At 32.9% G+C, this 25,342-nt stretch overlaps 1 protein-coding gene across 3 annotated transcripts in view; it reads right to left on the bottom strand.

Annotated features, from left to right (window-relative positions):
* The window catches only part of Dach1 (dachshund family transcription factor 1), a 395,583-nt gene that overhangs the window by 162,746 nt on the left and 207,495 nt on the right, over positions 1-25,342 (bottom strand). For all 3 annotated transcript variants that reach the window (XM_071611458.1, XM_071611459.1, XM_027938084.2), the window contains exon 3: positions 15,700-15,861. In XM_071611458.1, the coding sequence (XP_071467559.1) occupies positions 15,700-15,861 (162 nt within the window). The remainder of the gene's footprint in view (positions 1-15,699; positions 15,862-25,342) is intronic.

Here is a 25,342-nt window from a genome sequence, read left to right as displayed (position 1 = left end):
TTTAGGAAATTATCCCAAGTGATATTTTAAGATTGCTTCTTATTTGTGGTAAGCTTATAGAAGCTATAAATCTTAAATCATGGAAGAATATACCCTATTGTTGTCTATGCCTACATGTACAGAAGTAAAAATTCAATTTGAAAGTCTACATAAAATACAACTTGCATTTAAAAGCTTTGAATTTCTTTTCAATTCATAAGTAAAGGAATAATTTAAGCCATTTTTGCACGTCATTTTATCTATCAATAGTAATTAACACAGTCTTAATCTGGCTAATGTTAATGACCACTGTTCTTCTGTAAATCCCAGTTAAACCAAGCTTATTAAGGGCTAATTAAAGGAAGTATTATGTGCACTGAATAAAGTAATGTCTGTTTTTACAGTTGGAGTACGTACTTTGTCTGATAACATAAAATGGGACAAAACTTTTCAATTAAAAGTTTACAGGCTGATTATTGATCTCTTAAAAAATGTACAAATGAAAAGAAGTGATAACTTTCCTCTTCCACTGTGTGTGTTTGTATGTGTGTGTGTGTAGTTTTTAATAGTGAAGCGATGTAATCTGAATCTGATACCATATTTCCTGAGTATGACAGCAAGCTCAGACTACAGCAAATAATCAATGAAGCATCCTTTGGATAAATATTGAATTAGAATCAACTAGTGAAGATCCTAGCTAAGGAATGCTGAGGGCATATATAATATGCAATATTATAGATGGTTTCAACTGGAGTTGAGACATTGGGAATACTGGAATCCTAGCTTTTAAGAAGATTTTTATATGAATGTGTGTGCATGTGTTTATTTTTTTCTTTTCTTTCTTTCTTCTTCTTCTTTTTTTTTTTTTTTTGGTGGTGGTGCTGGGGAGCCTCATTTATGGTAAGCAAGCAATCTACCATAGAATTACATCTGCAGCCTCAGCTTTTGCTTTCTATTTAAGAAATTTCTACTTATGAAAAATTTTAGTGTAGTTCTTACAACATGTCAAGCAGTATTGTGAGGACTAAAACCCACATAATGCTCTAAAAGCCCTATGAAGTCTTTTGAACTATTACACCTGTTATATAGATGAGGAAACAGACACAGAGAGGCTAAGGAGACAAAAATGTCATAATAGTGAAAAAAAATCATGTTATATTACATGCAATGAGGCACTAGATTTTGTGCTTTTAATTCTTTCACAATGTTTTGTTTTCACAATTTTTACTTATATGTGTGATCTCCTTTTCTCTTTCTCTCTCTCCCCCTACCCTGCCTTCTTATCCTGCAAAGACTTTGAAGAAAAAGCAGTTAATATTATAAAGAACTAACAAAGTTTGAGAATTCACACAAAAGGAAATCGGTATATTGGTACAAAATTGGACCCATGAAGATTGAGTACATGTAGATCATGGAATTTTGGGTCATGTACAACTATACAGAGAGACTATTTGTGTCTATAAGGAAATGAAAATTATGTGTAGGGATTTTTTGTTTGTTTATAACTAAATGAAGAAAGAATAGAGCTCTGGGTTCTAAATAGTATTAAAGTAGATATATGCATGTGTGAGAGTCAGGGAGAGACAGAATGATGACATTTAAATGTTTGCTTCTAATTCAGTATTAAGGTTCGATTTTTTTTACGAATTGGTATTAAGAAACAACACTTTTATGCAAACCTATTTCTCAGAAGCAACTTGCACTGGGTAACGATTGTCTTGACAAATTAGGTAATATTGTCTACTGTATGACTTCCTTACCTGTGTTTATCAATTCATTTCTTTTTATTCATTGTTTTTGTCACTCTTATTTCTCAACATTAGTGATTTATATCCAACTAATCAGAATTCCTGGTTATTGACTAAATGTAATACTGTCTGTGCTGCATGAGTTTATGTTTCGTAAATTTCAAACCACAAATCAATCCAGATTCCTGGGGGAATAAGTAGATGTTATGCAATTATGCTACAGTCTTCACTTCAAAAAGAAATACTTTGGAATAAATGATTAATTCTGGCCAATCATACTTTAAAAAATCATATTATTGTGCCAAATCACACTTGAGGAAAAATCACACAGACTAACCACAGAACCAGAATAAGATGGTTACAGTTTCCAACTATTTTATCATTTAGTTTCAGAGAAATTACTAAACTTCATAAATTAATATTATTAGAAAGCACAGATCTAAATAAAGGATGTTTATTCATTTTCTGTGTAAATTGATCTCTTTTCACTCACAGGAAGCAGGTTTAGCATCAATCATGGGGCTATATATTCAAAAGCAATCAATAAAAAAAAAAGTACAGGAACTGACAAGCAACTAGTCAATGAAATCATTTTTCCTGAAATATTTAGCAATATCCTCTTAAAATAATTGCTGTGGTCAAAGCTATTTGTATTTTGGTCTGCTTACTTGCTAAAGTAGAATGAATGTCATATCCATTAATTTTTAGCTATCTGAGGAAGTTTTTTACACCTACATCCAACCATAAGGGAACTCTGATATTAATATATCTAAAATACATCAGCTGTTGTTGGTTTATTCAACAAAGTTTTAAGGCCAATAGATTAAAAAGGGAAAAGGAGGAGAAAACATGTAATTTCAGAAAAATACAAAAAATATCTTTTTGCTCATTCATAACTTTATTGAATCACTTCTCATTTTAAATAATTATTTTGAGAATTTATGTCTGTAAAAAATGACATCTTAGAGCTGGGGTTATAGCTCAGTAATAGAACACTTGCCTCGCACATGTGAGGCACTAGGTTAGATCCTCAGCACCACATAAAAATTAATAAAATAAATAAAGTAAAAACATTGTGTTGATCTTTAAAAAAAGATGAAATCAAACCAAAAAATCAATGAAACTTGAGCTGGATATGGCGGCACATGCCTGTAATCCCAGCAGCTCTGGAGGCTGAAATAGGAGGCTCATGAGTTCAAAGCCAGCCTCAGCAAAAGCAAGGTGCTAAGCAACTCGGTGAGACTTTGTCTCTAAATAAAATACAAAATGGGGCTGGGGAAGTGGCTCAGTGGCCTAGTGCTCCTGGGTTCAATCCCTAGTACCCCCCAAAAAAGAAAGAATGACATCTTATGTAGAAGCTTCAATACCTACATGAATTGAGTCAATTGTGGAAAACCTCTTTATTATTAGTTCATAGGAAAACTCAGAAAGTGCTGAGTTACATTTCATGGTAAACATTTGGGATGTTGCCAAAACTATTATAAATATTTCTGAGTTCACTTTTCCAGGGAACTCTTTTAAAAATCAATTAGAAGTGAAAGTCTTTCAATGCAAGTGTTTTAAAATGTCAAGCTTGTATTATTTTTTTCCTTGTTGTGCATCAATGGCAATATTTCAAAACCTGTATATTAAATTGATTATATTCTATAATTAAGCTATTAAAGGGAACAGAATGTACAAGTGTACTAAAATTCACACCACAGCAGAAATGCTTTATTTTTTTAAAGAACATAAACTCAATTAGGTAAAATATAGAGAGGGCAAAGGGAGAAAACATGAGGTAAAAAGGAAGTATAAATGGTTGCTCAGGTTTTGTTTTAAAAGCATACTCAAGCATATTTATTGATTTTGAAAAATAAATTTTAGCATGATAGGTCAACAGGTTAAAATAATAAATGCTTTATTTATGATTCCTGAATCAGGATTTTTAGAAAGTATTCTCTGAACAATGGCAGAAGATCGATTATGAGTCTAAATTTACAAAACAGTGGTCTATTCAAGAATTTAGTATAATGAGAATCACTGCATATTTATTTTAAAAAAGGAAACTATGAATGTGCATATGTGTTTGCATATTGTGTATGCACAAATAAATGTTTGTTTTTAAAGGAGAGATTGTGAAACATTTTAAAGATAGTGCCACCAACTTTTTATTGCACTAAAAATAACCTGATTGTTATTACAATGAAGTCATGTAAAAATTATATATTTTAGCAAAAGTATGATTAAAACCTGTAACTATCAAAAAAAAAAAAGTGTGCTCCCTTAACTCAACAAACGAACCACAAATTTATTGTAGACAGCAAAGGATTAAAATTCCACATGTGTGTGTAGCAAACACATTGATATTAATTGGTTTGTCCTTTCAAGTTGTGTTTATCTCTTCATTTCCATCACTGTTTCAAAGGTCACTCTGTTCCATTTATAAATCCAATATGACAGAGATTAGTAAAAGCAAAAAGCAACAACTAAATGAGTACATCATCATGCAATCACACATCTCACAATTCATTTATCCAATTAATAAAAAATATCATCAAATGCTTCTCAGTGAGTTTTTCTAAGCATCAAAACCATTAGTGTCAAGATAACTTAATCATATCAACATTTAAGTCAGTATAGAAAAGTGCAGAAAAATAGTGAAAATTGCACTTCAGGGGAAAGACAGCAAAATAAATATGTCTAAATTTTAACAAAACCAAATAATCAAGAAAATAAATTACAAACATAAAAACATTAATAAGTTCAGTTTATGCTTGCAATAAGTTAATGTGAAATTTTTAGATTCTGAAATGTATGGATTGAAGTGTGTGTGTGTGTGTGTGTGTGTGTGTGTGTAGCTATTTAATGTCTCATATTTTATGGAGAAAACTAATGTAAAGAATTTAAAACACTGCTGTCATGTACTAATAGAAATATGAAATTGTACAATCTAAACGCTCATTTTTATATATGTATTTTAAGATATTCTAGAATATGACCTTCTGTTTGTATAGACATAGGTTTAAACAGCGGCAATTATAGGAAAAAAACAAGGAGAACAAATTAAATTTGCACCACAGTCATTAAAACCAGCAACTGTATTTTGCTGAGAATTACACTGTGAACGGAAATAATTTATAAAACAAGTTGACCACCTTGATAAGCCTAGTGTTTTTAACCTTGATATTTTTACATAAGGTGAATACCGTTTTTATTATTTGGTAGACTTGTTTTTATAAGCCCTTCTCCAAAAATGTAGTTAGGATATCTAAGTAATTAAGTAAGAGAGAGAAAAATACAAGCAAAAGTAGGAAGATCCTGAAGACCTTGTAACATAATTTCATCATTTAAATTATAGTGAGAAGAAGAGAAACAACTCTATTTCCAAAAACTAGATTAAAATATATAGGACAAATAGACTATACACAAATGATGTAGATGTTTTTTTTTTTTTTTCTGAAGATAAACATGACTGTCTCTCTCTACATAATTTTTTCCTTAGCTCTTTCATATGGATTTGTGTCTCCCAAAATATTATATAGTCATAGAATCTCAAGGTAGAAGGAAGAATGTTCCCAAGGCCACTGGAACATAGTGCTTGGGTGTAAATTACTAATCAGTACATCATACTAAATAATATTATGTCACTTTTATATTATTTTATTAATTTCTAAGTACTTATATAATTGTGTATGTGTGTAACTATTATGTATTGATTTGAACAAAAGCTATCCTTTTAGGTTAAGTATACTTACTGAAAAAATTAAAGTAAAAATACAATTATTAAATGTTTTATGAAGACAGTGAACTTATCTTTCTCTAAATGTCCTAAAATATAATATTTTGTATGAAACAGATTTTTCCCCAAAGATCTTGTCTATGCTACTCTATAGGTAAAATTCCAAATGAATTACTCCTCTATAATTTTCACTTAAAAACATGAAAAATTTTTCTGAGAATTCCTGAAATGTTACAATTTTGTATGAACTCAATCAAGGGAAAGACTTAAATATGTGCCATAAAGACATGCACACAACTGATCAAAAATGCAGAGTTTATATATTCTTATAAATTGTTTAAACTTCACAATACACATATTTGTATACAAGTGCATATACATGACATATATATAATGTGTACAACTTAATACACACACAAACACACACACGTATTCTCTCTTCTTTGTCCCTATGCAGATTATTACTCCCAGCCTACAAATGACCCCAAGGAAGTAAGTACACTTCTTGGCTGAACAATTTGTCAACAGCTTGAAGTGACAGGAATGGTGATTCAATCCTGCATCCCTACATATCAGATGTAGGCCACATTCTTCAGTCTGCAAAACCAGAAAGGGAAAAGTCCCTGTCTCATTTGCCCTTTCATAGAGATGGAAATATTATTAGAAAGGACATAAACAGACTAATTAAATCACAGCAGTATGGCTGGGATGACAGCTGGTACAGCGTGTGACTGAGAAGATCCATATCTGTGAACAGGAGGTACTTCACTTCCAATCCATTCGCTATTAGGTGCTTTCAAGCTTGCTGTGCAGACATTAAATAATAACATATCATTTCCAAGACTAAAACGATGTAAAGAAATAAAAAAGGCTTTCTAACCAAGAAATCTTTTGTGCAACACAGAAAAAAAAATCATTTACCACTCAGTTCTGCTTTTGAGATAAAGATGTAATAATGCCATTACCTTTCATCAGCAGGATCCTTGAAAATCAACACTCTTTGCTTATCATGCTGTGAAATACAAATAGAGCTAAAGGCATGGTCTGCGAGGCACTGCTGCAGCGATATTAACTAACAGATCTGCCCTTTGTGAAGGAAACCGTATCCGTTTCATTAGTGCAGACTCTAATTCAAAACTGTTGAAAATGAACTGCACATACTGTTTTAATAACAACATTCCTAATCATTATCAAACTGGTAATTCTCTTAGCACTGAATGTAAGGGTCTATGTTTCCATTATGACCTGCTGTTAAAGAAAACCATATTTAAACCCCCCATTTTTTCCTATCTTCCAAATTATGCAGGTTTATGGGGGGAGGGGTTATGACATCAAGAATGCACAAAACTATGTATGCCACATCATTTCATCTTAGCTGAATTGATGTTTGTAGTCATTTATGTCAACTACTGTATTATTTACTAATCCTTTAGTTACACTGGCATTCAATTTGACATGAAATGATTCACACAAATGACTTTGTACAATTTTGGAATATTTGGACAATTTAGAGAAGAATCAGTCACATAAATGGGAAACAGTAGGTCTGGTGGGAGCAAGCACATTAGACTCAGAGTTATAAACTTGTGAGCACATTATCACAATATTGGACCACAAACATCCTAGTGATACATGAAAGTTTAAGTTTTCTAATATCAGGATATCATAAGATACTTAAAAATATAGGTCATAAAAATTATATTTTATAGAACATGAAGTTGGAGATTTGTGTTAATTATATATCATCAATCATATGAAGTTAAAAGATAAACAAAAATGATGAGCAGGTTACAATCATATGAAGTTAAAATATTAACAAAAAGAGATGAGCAGGTTAATGAATAAAGTGAGAGTTGTCAGATCTTAAAATGTTGAATATAGCCTGGGTAATTTTATACTGAAATATTTGCTTCCACTATGCTTTATTTTTGAAGTTTATATAAACATCTCAACCTGATGATATAAGGTGATAATTATCATTTCCAGGGCTTTCTTTGATGAAAAGGCACTCAATCTCTAGGAGTGTGATGGAGTCTACCATGCAGCATATACATTTGGATAGATCCTGCATTACCTTATGTTCTATGATTATACAGGATATGAAGCCAAATAAAAATCTTTTAGTTTATGTTTTATATGGCATGCTTGAATTTATCAGGTTTATTTCATCATGCAATCATTTGTTAGAATAAGCAAATTTGAAATTAAAACAGAAACATTCCATAATGCTTTCTTAATAGTTTAGCCCAACAGTCCATACAGATTTTAAAAAGTCTTCATGAAATGAAAAAGTTGTGCATAAAAAATGAAAAATACTCCTGAAATTTTGCTTATCTATACCAAATGACATATTTTATAGTTCATATAGGAAACAAGCACACATTATTTATCATACTCTAATGATTTTATTCATGAATAAGTATGGATTAGCAATGTAAATGTGAATATTTTAAAAAGTTAAAAATATTCTTATTGATATAGTCTTTAATATATTTTCTGTATAAATAATGACATTTTGATCATTGGTATTTCTACTTTTTTCTATAAATAATGAAAATTAAAAACAAGTTGTGAAAGTAAATTCAAAATGGATGCCATTCACTTGCTAGAATATCATGAAGAAAGTCAACAAAAGATCCGTTAGTACAAACGCCATGTTTAAACAGTCTAATTATAAGCTATATTTTAAAGTACTGATAATTCTTCCACAATCATGTGTCAATCATGTGACAACATTAATCTTGCTTCAACTTTTCCAAACTCTTATGAACTAGTTGTATAGTGCCAAACTAGAAAAAAAAAATCTTATCATTTTCTCCTGTATTCCAAAAAACATTATCCCCCTGTTTTGTGTCATATGTAATGGTTACAAAATATTTAAATATATATACTACGAGTAATTATTGATGCCTTCTTTGGAAATATGTAAGTTATTTTTGGATTTTTTTTAGATCACTGTAAAGAATGCCTTCTTGTCTCTTGTATTGAATTTAAAAAATATAAAACAATATTTACAGCCAAGAGGGAAACTTGGCTCCAAAATTTTTATATATGATATAAGAAATCTGGGCAGTTAAGAGACTGATCTAAGTAGATACATGCCTTATTTTCTACATTATTAGTAGACACTAAATCTTCTGACATATTTTGCTGTCTGCTCCTGAACTCCCTCAGATTACGCATATATGTGGAGGTGACTTATCCTGGTCAAGCTACAATATATTTAAATTTTTTACAATAATATTCTCATAGTGTTGTATTAAATTCACTGTTTATTCTTCACATTGTCTCATTAGACTATCTTATTTAAAATATTTAATGAAGAAAACTTCATAAATACTAAATATTTACAAATGCACTCAAATTGATTAAAGAGTATCTTGGTACTATTTATGTTTCTTAATGTCAAAGTAAACAACTTTATGTGAATGTCAGGATATGAAGACATCTTTTTGAGGGAATGTTGTTAACCATATGGCCTATAGGCAATCAATTGAATTACAGACCATGGCAGTTCCTAAACTTTTAAGAGATACTTATGTGGTCTTCCATTAAAATTCCACTAATGTGACATTTGTGAAAAAGTTTATATTTGAACATACCTTCCCAACCATATGTGAAGCCACAGAGAGGAAATGCATCAATTAAAAATATTTATATATAAAGTGATGGTTATCAGATCTAAAATTGTTCTCATTTTATATGTCAGTATCTTTTCTAGACTTTTAGGATAGTCCTGTGAATTTCCATATTTACAAGACCCTGTTAATATTGTTGAATGTTACTCATCAGGCAGGAAGAAGTGTCTTACAAATTATTGTTAGGGAGAAAAACATTCGAGTTAAAAAAAACTTTCCACATTTAATCTGTTAAACAATAGCAAATTTCTTATGAATCAGTGATACTGTAATTGAACTGGAGACATTTTTAGAGCAAGCTTGCTTTGGCTTTTTCACCCTCCGATTTGGAATCTGCTCACAGTACTGCCAGCTTAACCAAAAAGGATTAACTCTCATATCCAACTGAGAACACAGATAATTCTCAGTAATTGGTAAAAAATGAAGATGAATGGGGCTGAGAGATAAGGAGCAATTAGCTCATCAGCAGTTACAGCTGTGCACTCAATCCGGATCCATCTCTTGAGTCTCGGCCCCTTTTAAAGAACCTAAGCAGAATAAGCATAGGACACCCCCTCCCCAAAAAATTGCTATACCTGCCCATCATTTCTCTAGTCTTCCATTTTATTTCCTTACTATACAAAGACACCTGTCATAGCATGCTATGTAAATTACTACCTCTCTCAGGACCTATGTCTAAAGCCAATCTTCTTTTTAAACTTTTTTTTTTATAACAGAAACCAAATGACTACTGTAGACACTCTTAAATTCCCTGTCAATCGTTTCATTATAGCAGCATCATCTGTTTGAAAATATAAGCAATTCCCTCATCTAATTATAGGAAGGATTTGAGGTTCATTAACATTGCCAAGGCAGAGAATCCAATGTGCAACTGCAGAGCTCTGCTTGGTGGCCTGCCTTCTCAGTTTCCTTTTATTTGCTTTCTCAAGGTCTCCAAGACTTTTTCCTGAAATCATAAAATTAATTTTTTTCCTTCTAAATAGACACATGTGTTAGAAAAAAGGAAATGACTCCAGTGTAAACTGTTCTATTTCTGCAGGAATGTTTTTTTTTTTTTTTTTTTTTTGAAAAAGATAAGGAGATGGTCAGCTAGGGAAGATTATTTTATCTCCCTATCTGCCTGTTTTTCCCCCCATATATTTGTTTGCTTGTGGTGGTGTGGGGGCAGGAGAAGTAAAGAGTCAGGAATGCTATTGAAGAACACACTATTAATTCGAAATTCAAGTTATTTTTGCCTGAAACTCCTACATCCTGCTAATTCTTCTTTCAAGTTTGAGAAAAATGAAAAAGAATCATATATTTTGGGCATGGGAAATGTTTCCAGGTTTGTAGATCACTTCATTAGCATACGCTTGCCTATGTTCCAAAGTGTTCAGAAAGACAAAATATTAAAGTCTTAGGATTACTTCACTTCCTTAAAGAAATAACAGTAGTTAGGGGGTTATGACTGTAGTTTAAACAATGAGATTTTCTTGGGACATCTGTTTTGAGATCACATTTTGAATAGATATGAACTCATTTCCTACGAAGCAAGCAATCTACTATTGTTGATAGCTGTTTACCAGTTCTATGAGTCAGATATTAGCTTAGGGGCAAAGATCCCTCTCAAATCCTCTGAGTATTTTTTAAACTGTGTAAATAGTGTTTTCCTTAAATAAAATGTTAAGATAAGTACAAATGCAGGCTTTTCCTGCCTCTTAGTAAATTATGGTTCACAAAACTTTACATTTGGGAATAATATTTAATGCATTTTTAAAAGGTTTATTTCCTTTGTTGTCTTTATCGAGGGGAGTAAGACACTGGGTTCAGCAAGTATTTAAATAACATAGATACTTTAAGAGATGCTCACTATGTCAATATTTATAAAACATTTAAAAACTAGAAGTAAAATTAAGTTTCCTTTATTTAGACTAAGCCAATTGTGATTAATTCAGTATCCTCAAAAATGTGCATAATGCCAAAAAAAGGATAAACAGATAAAACATAGTTATAGAAACTATCAAATTGACCTTGGGTTCACTGGTTTTAAATTCTGCTTTTCCAATATCCCAGTTTCAATTTCCAAGCAGCATTTTTTAAGCTGGTTATGCAGATCAGTCCTTAAAGCAAAAAAATAGCAATTTATCTGGCCTGTATGTTGTGGATAGTGTTGCCACTAAAAAGAATCCAGGACATTTTTCGTTCTTATCTGCAATGTAGCTCATATCAGCCAACCTGTCACAAGATAGTACTTGATATAAACAAGAGATTGCTAAGACATCTCAGTAATCAATATCAGGATGGCTACAGTATGGAAACCCCAACCAGTGCATATCATTTGTCTCAGCATCTATTTCTATGGCCAAATGAAGCATTAATTCAAATCATAAATCTATGGTGATTTAAATCTGGGAATGAGCACCTGCCTGCTTTAATGATTTATTTTGTACATTTCAGTAAGCAGGAGATTTGTCCATATGAACTGACAGGTCACCTTCAGATGCCAGGAGCAGACTGTTTATCACCATGCAGACTAGCATCTCATCTTAGCAAGTAAATATTAAACTAAAAGAATCCAATTGATTGTGGATGAGGGAGTATGGCGACATGGCCATATATTTTACTCAGCATGCTGATGCCTCACTCAGGTCTATCCTGAGGTCCTCACTTCTTCCTAAAGTGATCATTCTGTGGGAAAGATCTGAGCTCAAGGTTATGATGTAAAATTGGGGTGTAAAATAATGATTTGTCAGTGTCAAAGTTTTCTTTACACATCCTTTTGGGGCTAATTTTTAAGATTCATATTATGAACTGAAAAGGGTCATCTATAATGAAATTTTGCTGTCACCTCACCAAGCCAAATCAAACCAAACCAAGCAAAAACAAAATCTATTTCTTGGGACTATAAGATTTTATTTACAACCAAGGGAAAAAAAAACAGTGCTCCTACAAAAGAAAGCCCAAAAGGTTTGACAGAACTTGTGAGCCAGATGAGAACAAGAAGTAAAAAGAGGACTGACTTGAAATCAAAAATGTCACTGGATTTGGGCAAGACTGAGTAGCAAGGATACATCATTTAAGTAGCACCTCTCTGAAGGGCTTCACTACTTCAACGAACCAATTGATAGATTCATGAGAGCAGTAAGTCTGTACACTAACATGGAGGATTTGAAGAGTCTTGGAATTCCTTCTAGAATTCATATTCTTCAATATAACTTCCTTACCATGTCATGATAACTGATTCTCCTGGAAGAGCCACCATGTCTTGTTATGACTGACTATTAATCCATCTTGCCAAGAAAGTATATGCCCTTTGAGTTCTGGGCCTGCATTACATCATTTTTGTATTCTTACAATGAGCTAAAATCAAATATACAACAAAACCCAAATGATATAAAACCTGCCCTCCAATTCTCTCACAAGGTCTGTAACTTAAGTAATACCTAGCAGAGGGAAGAAGAAAACAAAGGAGGAAACAATTGATGGCAGTAAAAAGAGAAAGGAAGTTCTCAGAAGGGAAAATTCAGAGAAATAGTAATATCAAAAGCAATACCAAGACTCCAACCAATATGATAAGCGGACCTTGTACTAAATAATGTGATAATTCTAGACACATATTTTGCTTCTCATGATGTAGACACCACTATTTATACTATTTTCCAGATGTAGAATGTTAGGCTCAAAAAGTTTACATAACTTTCCAAAGTCACAGAGAAAGTCATTATTAAACACCAAGAGCCATGCATTATCCTCAATAGAGACTTCTGGGGCCAGATAAAATTATTCAATTCAGCAAATGCTCTTATATTTGCAAGCTCAACTCCCACCTTCGCTATTGCTCTTTCCAATTCCCCTCCTTCCTCCCACACTCACTTCCCTCACTCCACAGGTAAATGTCTAGGGATGGAGGTGATCATGAAGGATTAGATTATAAATTATATCTCATGTGGCACATGAGAATGGAATGAAAATGACAATGATAACCCCCCCAAAAAAATCAGTAAAAGATACCTAACAATACAAATCACCTACATGTCTTGGGGACTAGAAATGGCACCAATGTTAACAAATATTAAAATCTAGGAAAATTCAAGAAAATTTCTGCTGCTCGTTCAATGTTGAATGGTAAATGTCCAAAAGCAGTATAAACTACCAAAACTAAATACCTTAATGGAAGACAAGTGATCTGTTCCAACTAAAATACAAAGAGAAATTAAAATTATTTATATTTTAAGCCATTATTACAATCTATGTACCTAAATAATTAAAGTAAGATACAACTTCATTAGTAGGAAAATGTTATTAAATGCTATCAAATATTAAATATATATTAATGCTTACTGATAGGTCATATTCCCCTTATCTTATGTCTGTCAGTTCTCCAAAGCTGTGTTGCTCAGGAAAATTCAGGTGTAACACGTTTTAACAAATTTTGCTTTAAATGTCATTGTATTGCTTATTTTAAGAATTCCTCCTCAAAACCCAACTATCAAGAACAGCCTGTGTCCACCGAAAAGTAAAAATAAATATTAAAAAAAATCTAAAAAAAAAAAAAAAAGAACAGCCTGCGTTAAAGGCCTATTAGAAAATTTTTGGAAACAATCCAGATTACATTTTGGAATGAAAAACAAAATTCTTAGTGGTAAATAGATTATTTTTAAAAGTGTTCATTATTCTCTTATTTTATAAGTGAAAGTAAAAGACTTTTGTGTTAAGAAAATGTATCCTTAGTAGTTTTAAATACAGAAGTGTAATTCTTTCATTTTACTTCAATATTGGTTTAACTTTTCAAATGTATATGTATACACCATGACCTAAAAAAAAAAAACACCTCTGCCCTCTCAGTCTTCTCCCTAAAATTAATTAGAAATGTGAGCAGTGGTATTTCCCTTAGTGCTGTTCAGCTTGGAGTCCTCTGTTTGGGTTACCTTCCATGTCTTCACCTTTCCTAGAATTGCCACCACCACCTACTCTCAATTCAAACTATTGCTGCCAGTCATTTTAAATATCCCTCATGAGGTTCTACTGAAAAGTTCTCCGTTTCCCCTTTTAACACTTGAAAGCTGCCCTTTATCATCACAGAAGCATCAGTGATACATTTTGTACTCTGTGTATGTATTTCAAAATTACTGCCTATTCTACAATTCACATCTGGTGTATGTTTCTCAGAACTGTAGTGAAAACAATGATTAGGAAAGCCCATAATACTTCTGTAAACAATTTTAAATGTGCCTTTGTTTTATTTTATTTTTATATTATTATCCTCCTCCTCCTCCTCCTCATTATTATTGTTTTGTAGTGCTGGGGATCAAACACAGGGCCTCACACATGGCAGGCAAAATGCTCTATCACTGAGCTACATCCCCAGTCTCTTATCTATGTCTTAGTGGACTGAAAACAGAGAGCTACTGATTACCTTACAAAATAATCTGTTAAAATGCTGCATAGAAAAGACAACTGAATTATCATGAATTTTTGTATTTGTCATGAGCAAATGTTATATATGGTATCTTGCACACATCTTTTAGAATCCAAATTTCCCTTTTTAAATTGTATTTTGAGCATGGTTTCTTTATTTTAAAGAAAAAAACACGGTTCAGTGACAGAATAAAATGTTTTACTATATCAATAGCCAGATGCTAGAGATTTCATTAATCACAAAATTAACCCACCTTTGAGGTTGTGTTTGACAAAACAAATTACCCAAACGAATATGCTGCAAAAGTTAATCTTTTATTTAGTTTACTTGTGGCAGTTAATTTTCATTTCCTTTTCCTCATATGGCAGGAGAAGAAAAAAATGTCAAGAAAAATTAAAGTTGTAGTTTTTAAAGGAAGAAGACTTTGGCAATGGTTTTGTATAGAAAGAATTACTCAAAATAATCCTTATTCTCGGCAGCACATGGAGAAATTAAGTTTATGGTAGACTTCCCATACATGATTTTGTTTTTGTTATTTCAGTTACCTGTGTCAACTCAGGTTTGAAAACATTAAATGGAAAAGTTCCAGAAATACATAATTGATAAGTCTTAGATAAGTTTTAACACAATACATTGTTAAAATTGTTCTATTTTATTATTAGTTGTTGTTGTTAATCTCTTACTGTGCCTCATTTATAACAAACTTTATCACAGATATGTGTATAACATAGTAATTATATGGAGTTCAATGCTAATCCCTGGTGTTAGACATCCCTTGTGGTCTTGGAATGCATTCCCTATAAATTAGAGGAGGAGTACTGCTTATTTTGCTGATAATGGTAGTGCATTTCTTACTTGTTAAAAAAAATACATTAAAAGAATGAAAACATAAAGTGTAGCAGTTATATTTGTCAACTTAACCCATAGTCAATATTTTAGAATTCTGATTATTAAAATTTATTTGCATTACAAGATGTTAATTGAATATTTATTGTAAAAGCTACAGACATAAAGTTGGTACTATAATATGATAATATTGGTAACTACTTACTCTGAGTGTGTGTTTTCAGAAAGAAAAATGGTATCTTCAAAATATGCAAAGTTTTCAAACTGAATGTAACAATTTTTTTAAAAAGAGTAGCAAATACTTTTGTTCTAGGGAAGTAATTGCATAGCAAAGTGATCATGATCAGTTTTAGGGAACATGAAACTTACCGACACTTGAATTCATGTCCCCATTTTCAGAATCTGCTCCATGTTGGTTATTACTGGCATGATAGTTGCTCATAGCTTCTAATTTGATTTTTTTCACCTTCATTGCTTCGGCAATAGCTGCATTGGTAGCAGCGGCAGCTGCTGCAGCTGCTGCTGTCAAACCTTAAAAGAATAAATTAAAAATGAGGTAATTCAAATTCCGATTTTTCATGTAATAGTCCATGTACTTCATAAAACTCACATACAAACATACATTAGCATACCTGATGGCAACACTTTGATAACATATATTCATCCCCAACTAGCCAAAGAAGCAACATTAATAAAAGGGGGAGAATGCTTTCTCAACTTCCAAACTAAATATTAGCAGAAACATAATTTAAGACATAGAATCATGGACATGCAGTCAGACTTATCTGTCAAAGACACAAATACAAACATACCATTCCCTGTTTAAAATCCCCTATACTTGCCTAAAAGGAGGGTAAAATCAGAACTGCTGGCTTAATCCATGAGGTCTTTATCTAAGGAGTGAAAATCTACTTTAATCTCCCAAGTTTCCTCGTTGCCATATCATGCCACATTCAAGGTCTGTGGATATGACACCATTTTCCATACATGAACTGCCTGCTCAAACCTGTTTTCCCACATGCCATTCCCTTTATGTGAAGTGAACTTGCTCTCTGAATCACTTGCCTGACTTCTGATCCTCCAGTGAGATCCCACTCCTGTTGGGAGTGTTGGCCTACTGCTCCCCCGAGCTGTGTTGATGTCTGTCTAATTCTCTCCTGGTCCACACTTACACAGAGTATGCCATGCTATACTGTAAATGTCTGTGCCTCTGTTTTCCTCACTAAATGGTCAACTACTCAGTGGTAGGACCATGTGCTGCTGTACAGCTGGGTCTCCCCTATGTTCAAGGTACTCAAGAAAAATAAAATATCCCAAAAAATGCTATGATACTGCTTTTTAAATTTAAATGCTGATTTAAGTGACATAAAGGTAGTTTAAATAGCTTAGTGACCTTTTGTGATTGATCAGTGTTATCCTTACTTTACAGGCTAGGAAACCAGATGCAGGATTTAAATCAGTACATTCTACTCCTGGAGTTAACACATTTTAACCATTGTGCAATGATGTTTCTCCAGAACAGTCCATTTCTGTTCATCCAGAGAACAGCAGGTAGGGGTAGATTAAAAACAAAGTTTGAGACCAGATTGTGAATCAGGCCCCTAAACTACTCTATTTTGATTTTAAATATGTGTACAGGGACATAATAACCAGAGGAGGTTTTTGAGCACAGAAGTGGTTTGTTTGTCTGCCTTAAATGTGTGAAATTTTATCAAGTCAATTCACTTGAAGCTGGAACTCCTCATTGAAAAATGACAATAGAATATATGAATAATCTCTCCTAATTCTAAAACTTTGTCTATGAGAGGATATATATCCTCCCCAGAACCCTTCACCCATATTCTTTTTGCTACAGTTGCTTTAGTATTTCTGACTGCTGTGCTCCAGCTCTCTGGAAATTTATCTCTGTGATTTATTTCAACACATACAGACTGAGCACCACTCTCTTCCTTTTCCTCTCCACTAATCATCACTTCTGGTTACTATAGCAAATAAGTTGCAGCCCAAGAAATTATTAGGAAGTCTTTTTCTGAGACAATTCCTGCTACTTATTCAGAAGGTAGGAGTATTTCACCTTCCCCTCAAATCAGCAAGAAGAGGCCCTGACCATTTTCACCCCAAGGCAACAAGACCTGCAGATAGGATCTTTGCATGGAAAACTGATCACCACCCCTTAAAAGGCACTGATCTAAATTCAAAGAATTCATCGGGGTTTGGTCTGAGCATTCACTGCCTTTTAAGTCTCAACTTGAGCTGATTCTCTCATCTTCCTATGATTGAATTTTCTCCCCAATTACTCATTTCCTTCAAAGATGTTTCAGAACATTTTCTTTCCTGTTCTATTAAAATTCTAAGTGTGTTTCCCAGAAAATCTCTTCCTTGATTTTGCCTTGTCACCAATGTGAACATCTCATTTGTCCCTTCCCTTGGTTGCCTGATGTTGAATTGTCTGCAGTTTACGACCCTTCTCAGGCCTTTGTCTTTGATTAATGCTGCAAGCAAAACTTGTTCGAAGTATTCAAACAATAAAGATAAACCCACAACTTGAGATATGATTGCTATTATCAAATAAATCCAAATCAAATTAAGTAACATAAAACATAATTATGAAAGACCTGGCCTTGGACAAGCCATCAAATCTTCTTGAGAATGGTTTCTTCTTCTGTAAGACCTTTCTGATACCAAAAGGAAAATATTAAGATCAAATAAGATAAACCACGTCAATAATTTCACATCATGGTTAGTTTAAAACCAAGGCATGCTATATATTCTAGTTCCTCAGTAAGTTAGATCCAAATCTAGGGAGGATTTCTGCAGGATCTGTGGGCTGGCACAGCCACCTAAACTAGGGGAATCATACTTGTCCTTAGGTGACTGCATTAGCTCTTAACTTTTAAAGCTCCCTTTTTGATAATTTTATTATTTAGCTGATCTACTTTATAAAGCTCCTTTACTTTCTGTTTGACAGTTTTCCCAGTTTTGCATTTCTAATGCAATTCCAAAAGATGTATGTATCACATACACATACACACACACACATGCACACACATACATTTATGCACTGGCTGTACCTTAACTAACATCCATATTAACAGTCCATTTTTAGTTCAGTTTTGAGAACACAGGAAGAAAGCCATGACATAAGTGAGAGTTGCTGATTTTAGTACTACACCTCCTGGCTGTATTATAGGTTCTTCATTTTAGTTTGTTAATATCTTTCAAATTCAGACAATTTTCTTCAATTTCACTGCCCCCTCAGTGCAAGCTTTCATGTTTTGTTTCTTTTTCCATTTTCACTGACCCTGCAGGGCAACCTTCCATGTTTTCTTCCCTAGAGTACTGCAATAAAGGCTTAACAGCTCCCACTTTCACCACCTCCAGTCTCTTACTCCTCATGCACTAGTCACCATGACCTCATGAAAATGAAGATCCAATCATGAGATCCAATGCCTGCTCTTTGATTCAGTACTTCACATGGCTGTCAGGACTCATAGTGCTCGGTTCCCTGACAGTCAGTATAGAATCATCTCTTCTCCCAGTGTCATCTTGATCTCTGTGCTCCAGATACTTAGGCCTTCTCTCATTTTTTCTCATGGACCACGTCATTCCTTCATTCAGGGTAGTGTTCATATCTTGTACCCACTTTCTAGAGAAGTTCTCTGGTTACCTTGCCCCAGACCTGCTTATGATGCAATGGCTACATGTGATGGCTTAACTATTATTTCTTTGAGAAGCACGTTCAGATTCCTTGCTTTTCATTCTTTACTTGGGAAATAGTTATCAATCTTTCCAAAATTAGCTTATAGATTATTCTTTTCAATAGTCATACCTGACTTTCCCCAACCCACCCCTCACACTTGTGAGTTCCTCATCCCTAGATGTGCATCAGAACCAGCAATGGAGCTTTTAAACCAAGCAAACAGATGGATTCTACCATCTCAGATTCTGACCCCGAATTTATTTTTGGTTGATTTTACTGTTCCATGGTCATTTTAATATGTAATCTGAGTAGAAACAAGTAATTCCTTGCTCTCTTTCTTGAGCTTACTCTTTTGGTGGGGAGAGGGAACAGCTCTAAGAGAATGTCTAGGAAAACTTTCTTAATTTATGGATCCCAGACATCTATCACAATGTTTGGCACAGATTGTCACTGCATGAAAAATAAATAATTCTCAAACTAGATTACTTGCAGAGACATAGGAGAAATACAGTAGTTATTATTTAAACCATTTGTTTTTCTGTTACAATAAATGTGAATATAGTAGGAGTAACAAATGTCATTAATTTAATATAAATCATGACCCTTCATAGGTCTATTTTGCCCAGGGCTAGAGAGGACCACAAAATGTTCACTCCACCCCACCCCCACATAATTATTACAGTGACTTTTTGTTTTGCAATGACTCTTACAAATCTCCAATATAATTCTCAGGCCCCCTTCAACTTGCTTTTTCTAGGTAAAACTTAGTTTGCAATCTATGCTGTAGCCTTCCGTAGAGATCCCATTGTGTATGTCTTTCCCTAATTGAAATTGCCTTTAAAAAAAAAAGTTTAAGAAACAATTCAAGTCTTTGGCCTATTTAACATACAGAATTCAAACTCTGACGACATTTTCTATTTAATTAAGAATTATCCACTGGTGTAAACACTGGTGACACATAATATTTACCACACTCTTTAGCTCCCTTTGTAACCCTGTTCTCACTTGTCATGGTTCTCTTCTTGTCTCAGACTCATGGAGAATCCTCTTAATGCCTCTTCCATATCCCACCATGAAGTGCCTTATATTGCAAATTACCATTGCTTTCAACTCTTCCCAATCAAAACAATTTTGCCCTCAGAACTAGACAATGTGGTGTTTCTCAAAGTATATACTTTTCATAAGATTTTTTTATTAATTTGAGGATTTTTTTAAGTTTAGATAAAAAGATAATCTGGTGAAAAAATACATTAAAATTTACAGGGAATATCTGTACCTCATAGCAAATGCTTATTAAATAATCAGATCCTCATCACAGTGGTTTTCAAAAGTGAAAATGCTTTAAAAAAATCAGGAACTTGTTAAAATACAAACTCAAGTGACCATCAAATAATCTAAGGGCAGTAAGCATTGGAACCAATGGATTAAAAGGCAAAATGACTGCATCAAAAATGATCAACATAGAAGATGAGAAAATAATATATACTATAAACAAATAAATGGTCTCTCACACTAAGAAATGGTTATTCCATCTATTACACTTTATAGTGCAAGATTTATAGTACCTCCTACACCAGGAGAAAAACATGTACTGAACTAAGTCAAATGTAACATAATTTTAACCTGCATGTGAAATGCCTATAAAAACTTAAATTGAGGGCTGGGGTTGTGGCTCAGTGGTAGAGCACTTGCCTAGCATGTGTGAGGCACTGGGTTCAATTCTCAGCGTCACGTAAAAATAAATAAATCAAATAAAGGTATACAAAATGATGGTAGAGAGATGATTTTAAAAAAATAAAACTTAAATTGAACAACAAATATACTACTTGTAGTAACTTTTTAAATAAATCTTATGTTTTTGGTGTTCTATTCTTTAGAGAAAAATAATAAGTGAATGATTAGTGTTTTTTAAATATATGTGCATATATTTTACATATACATGAAAATTACATATAAAAGATATGTAAGTTGTAGTTTATGATTTTCAACCTATTTTAGTGCACCTATGTCAATTTCACTGAAATAGTTCTAAAATTTAAAAATTTGGAATTTAATGAGTTCATTTTTAGAAGTTCTGAATTCAATTTTATCATCAGCAATGAGGAAATTTTATGTGTAATTAAAGGTCATTCTCCCTGGTAAAGATAATGGATTTAGAAATGCTTTGTTTTAAAAACATGTTTTTCCTCAGACAAAGGATAATAGGTCACAACATATGCAGTCACAGAACTTTGTTCAGGAAAAGGACCCCACATCACATTAAGTTTAGTACCCCATCAGCCTTATGTGATGTAAAAATATTTCATGTTTTTCTTTCCTGTTTGATCACAACAAACTTCATCACTTGCAATTTAAAAGAATGAATAGATCTTTACAGAGAACTTAGAAACATGGTTTGTCACATTTTTTGTGAATTATAATGAAAACTCATTGTTGTGGACTCCATTCTGCTTTGCTCCTTCAAAGCAAACACTACATTATATTTAAAACTGATTCTTTTAAAAAAATATTTATCCTAGCTAATAAATTTCTTTTCTTTTCTTTTTTTTTTTGATGCTTCACTAAAGTCCTCTAAAATTCTTATAGATTTAGTCACCAACATTGAAGTTACTAATTATCCAAGCTTGCTATTATATAAAGAATAAGTACAATATATTTGAAGAAAATACTCTGAAGAACCATACAAACTTTGGACATAATGCATCCACTTTGTTTTGGATAGTGCAGCAAGTTTTATAATGTCCTCGGCTTCAAAATTCTCATTTCTAGAAATAGGTACAATTCTGACCTCATAGGGGTGTCATGAAGACTTACTGTGGAAAAAATATGTGTAACAGCCTGCACACATCCTAAGCCTGCCACACATGGTTACTGATCTTGTGAAAGAAAACCTAACATTCATCATGTCCTTATATTTAGTTGTACCTTTGTTCCGTTGCTCACAAAAATGCAAATATGGCAAAAGGTACTTAACAGCATAGAATGAGAATTAAGCCATTCCACAAATGGATATCTAAAAATTATGTTTCTAGCAAATCATTTGATTTAGCTGTCTACATTGTTCAAATTTATCACGAAATCACTAAATCTTCACTCTGTGATGTATTTGTACAAAGCCTTTGCTATTTCAAATTCAGTATCCTAAAACCAGTTCATAGATGTATCTTTGGGAAGGTAAGTAGACATTGTTACCACTTAAGGATGTTATTTTACTTTCTAGAGACAGCAGTTTTCTTCTGCTTTCAACTTTTATTAAAACAGCCTTTAAATTCTTCAAATGCCATTAAGCAATCCTGATGACTCTTTAAAAAAGGAAAAGTATCCCCATTCTATTTATTTCAAGTAAGTTAGTGCCCTTAGTTATAAATAGAAGATTACAACTGTAGATTATAAATATCAATAAAAGAGACATATTGCTGTCAAATTCTTTCTCTGATCTGTTTGTTTGCTCATTAACTTGAAAGGTCCAATCTTTGATCTTTGGTTTCAAAGACATCAAGATGACTTCCAAATGTTTGATATGTTGTCTACTTTTACATTGCATTCCATATAAAATGCATTTCCCAAAACCTAATGGTTGAATAAAATGGGTTACATCCAAGAGATGGTAAGTATTCAAACCTTCCAAATTACAGACTTTTTATAAGTCGGTTACTTTACTCAAATTTAGAAGAAACGAGTTTAAACATGCAGTGGATTATAACCAATGGTAGTTATTATTAATATTCTGGAATTGATAAGTTATTTATGTCTGGCATTCTTCCTACTGATTATTCAGGGAGACAGGAGGCTTATAAATATCTCATCACTCCACCGTCACAGAAATTTCATCGACAGTGCTCATGCACAGCTATTAGCAATATGAATCTAACCATTACAAGAAGGAGGAAAATCGAACATGTGGCATTAATACGCAGTCCTGGTTCCTAACCATCTGATAGGCAGATGGTGTGAAGCGGATTCTCCAGCTGAAATGAAGGGGCACATCATTTAAAACCTTGTTTGCATTCTAACTGATATCAGTGCCATATTGATATACATGATACATCATGGCAGTATTTGAACAATCTAGTTTGTTTCAGTCATAAATGTTTACAGCCTTGTTTTTTTTAATCTTATAAGCATGTTCAGAAGAGTGTATTTTTAATTTATGAAACCTATTGTTTACTTCTGTTGAACTAGAAGATTAGTGGAAAGCAAGAATATTAAATTACTTCAACCAGAGCAATATAACCAAGACAGATGAATAAAGTGGGTTTCTATTTTCAATAGGGATGTTAGTAAAGGAATTTTAAAATTAGCCCAGGCATTTTGTGCATTAAATACATTTATTCATTTAGACCTTCCAGCTATTTTTCCCCCAAGTGGCATACAGAGAAACTTAATGCTTTACATAGTCATTCATTTAAAACTCTCACTGTGTGCAATTAATCTTGTCTAACAATTCAATTCAGAAAGTAAAACATCAAAAAGCATAGTTCAATTCAACAGTCATTACTGTGAAGTAATCTTTCTGCTCCTGACAGTTCCTGTAGATGCTTTGCGAAACTATGTTGAAGGTGCATTGTAAGCTCCATATGAGTTTGAGTTACAACTCAATTGAAATCACTCCAAGTCTTAAGAATTCTTGGCTCAGTATAACTTGAAAACATCAGTACCTTTTTTTTTACCCTGCTTTCTTTCTATCCTTATTTAAATACTGGCTGTCCAAAACCTGACACTTATTTTCAATTATGTTACTTCTTAATGCTTTCTAAATAAATGAAAATTGTGAGTGAACCATGCCTGTCCCCACTCTTGAATGCTTAAATAAAAGAAACGATTCATGACAAGAATAAGTAAATTAACTGTAAATTTGGTTAGACTGGAGATTTTCAGTGTGAACTTGTCTCTTAATGTCCATTAGACTGACTTTCCTTGCCCTTTGTAACACATTTGTATTCTGCAGAGAAAAGGAAAATTGATCCTTAAGGCCACTAATGGAAACACTGCCTATACCAGTTTTCAATTGATTAAATTAGATTTTTAAAATATTTGTATTAATGACAACAATAACAACAACAAAACCCCACCAATGTGGAAAAACTTACAGTAAGAAATATATTATTATTATTATTATTATTATTATATTGATAATGACTGTTAAGACAAATAGACATTAGATTTAGCATTCTGGTTTTGAATAGCTTAAAATCCCGGTTTCCCAGAGAGAAGGGGTTATAGCAGCAGTGAAGTCAGAGGGAGGGAACACCATGGGGATGTCATTTGGCCATGTGTAAGTAACTGAGTGATTTCCATGGACGTTTTTGAAAAGCTCACCTTGTGATCACTGGCTCATAGAAACAGGCTGAAACATAATCAATAAAAAATTTAAATTTGGTTTTCAATAAAATGTCAGCTAACTATGCACAGTTGGACTTAGCATGAGATCTTGAATAGATATCATTTTCTCCACCTTTAATAATACTACCATTAGCAAAATATTTCTAAGTCACCACTTGGAGTCTAAACTTTTAACAACACGAGGAAAAGAAAGACTTACCTAGTTGACCCTTTCATCTTACTAACAATGAAACTTAGGGGCACTGGGGTTAATTGTTTTTATAAAGTTACACCATTAAATAATGATAGAGGAATCACAGTTCCTCTAACTCCCAGTTCAGCATTGACTACACTGACTTTGTCAATAGATGTAAAAAGAAAAGCACAGAATACCCTAAACTATGGAGTCTTTGAAAGAAAATCACCTCTTTTGTTCTAGTAGTTTATGGATTGTCTAAGAGATCGAGGTTATAGACTCTCAGAGGATGTCACAAATATATGTTGAACCCATTTAGAAATCCAATCTAAATGTTCACATGTGATTGTTTTACATAATTTAGAATATTTTTGTTACAGAAACAATGGGCATTCATCTTTGTGCACAAAACTTTTAATCTATATTATTTATGGAATAAAAAATTAGTAATATTTTTCTGAATCCCATTTCATATATACAGCACAATACGAGAGAGAGAGAGAGAGAGAGAGAGAGAGAGAGAGACCCTCGGCAAATCTTCGAAATAGAACAATTTATAACTATAAACATTTTGAAATAGGCAAACATTGACTCTCATTTTCTTTTAGCACTCCATTTATTATATTTTTCTATTTTCCAACAAAATCAGCACAAGCTACCCAATGTTGGTCTAAGGCCCAGCACTTATTACAACCTTTATTACCCATCAAACAAAATTACTCAGTGAATGGACTCCGGGCAGCTGGCTCTCACTAGCATGAGAATGACTGACAGTGTGTGACATTCTAAAAGGA

The sequence above is a fragment of the Marmota flaviventris genome, chromosome 4 (assembly GCF_047511675.1).
Source record: "Marmota flaviventris isolate mMarFla1 chromosome 4, mMarFla1.hap1, whole genome shotgun sequence".
Classification (NCBI taxonomy): Eukaryota; Metazoa; Chordata; class Mammalia; order Rodentia; family Sciuridae; genus Marmota; species Marmota flaviventris.
This window is presented reverse-complemented; position numbering and strand designations above follow the sequence as displayed.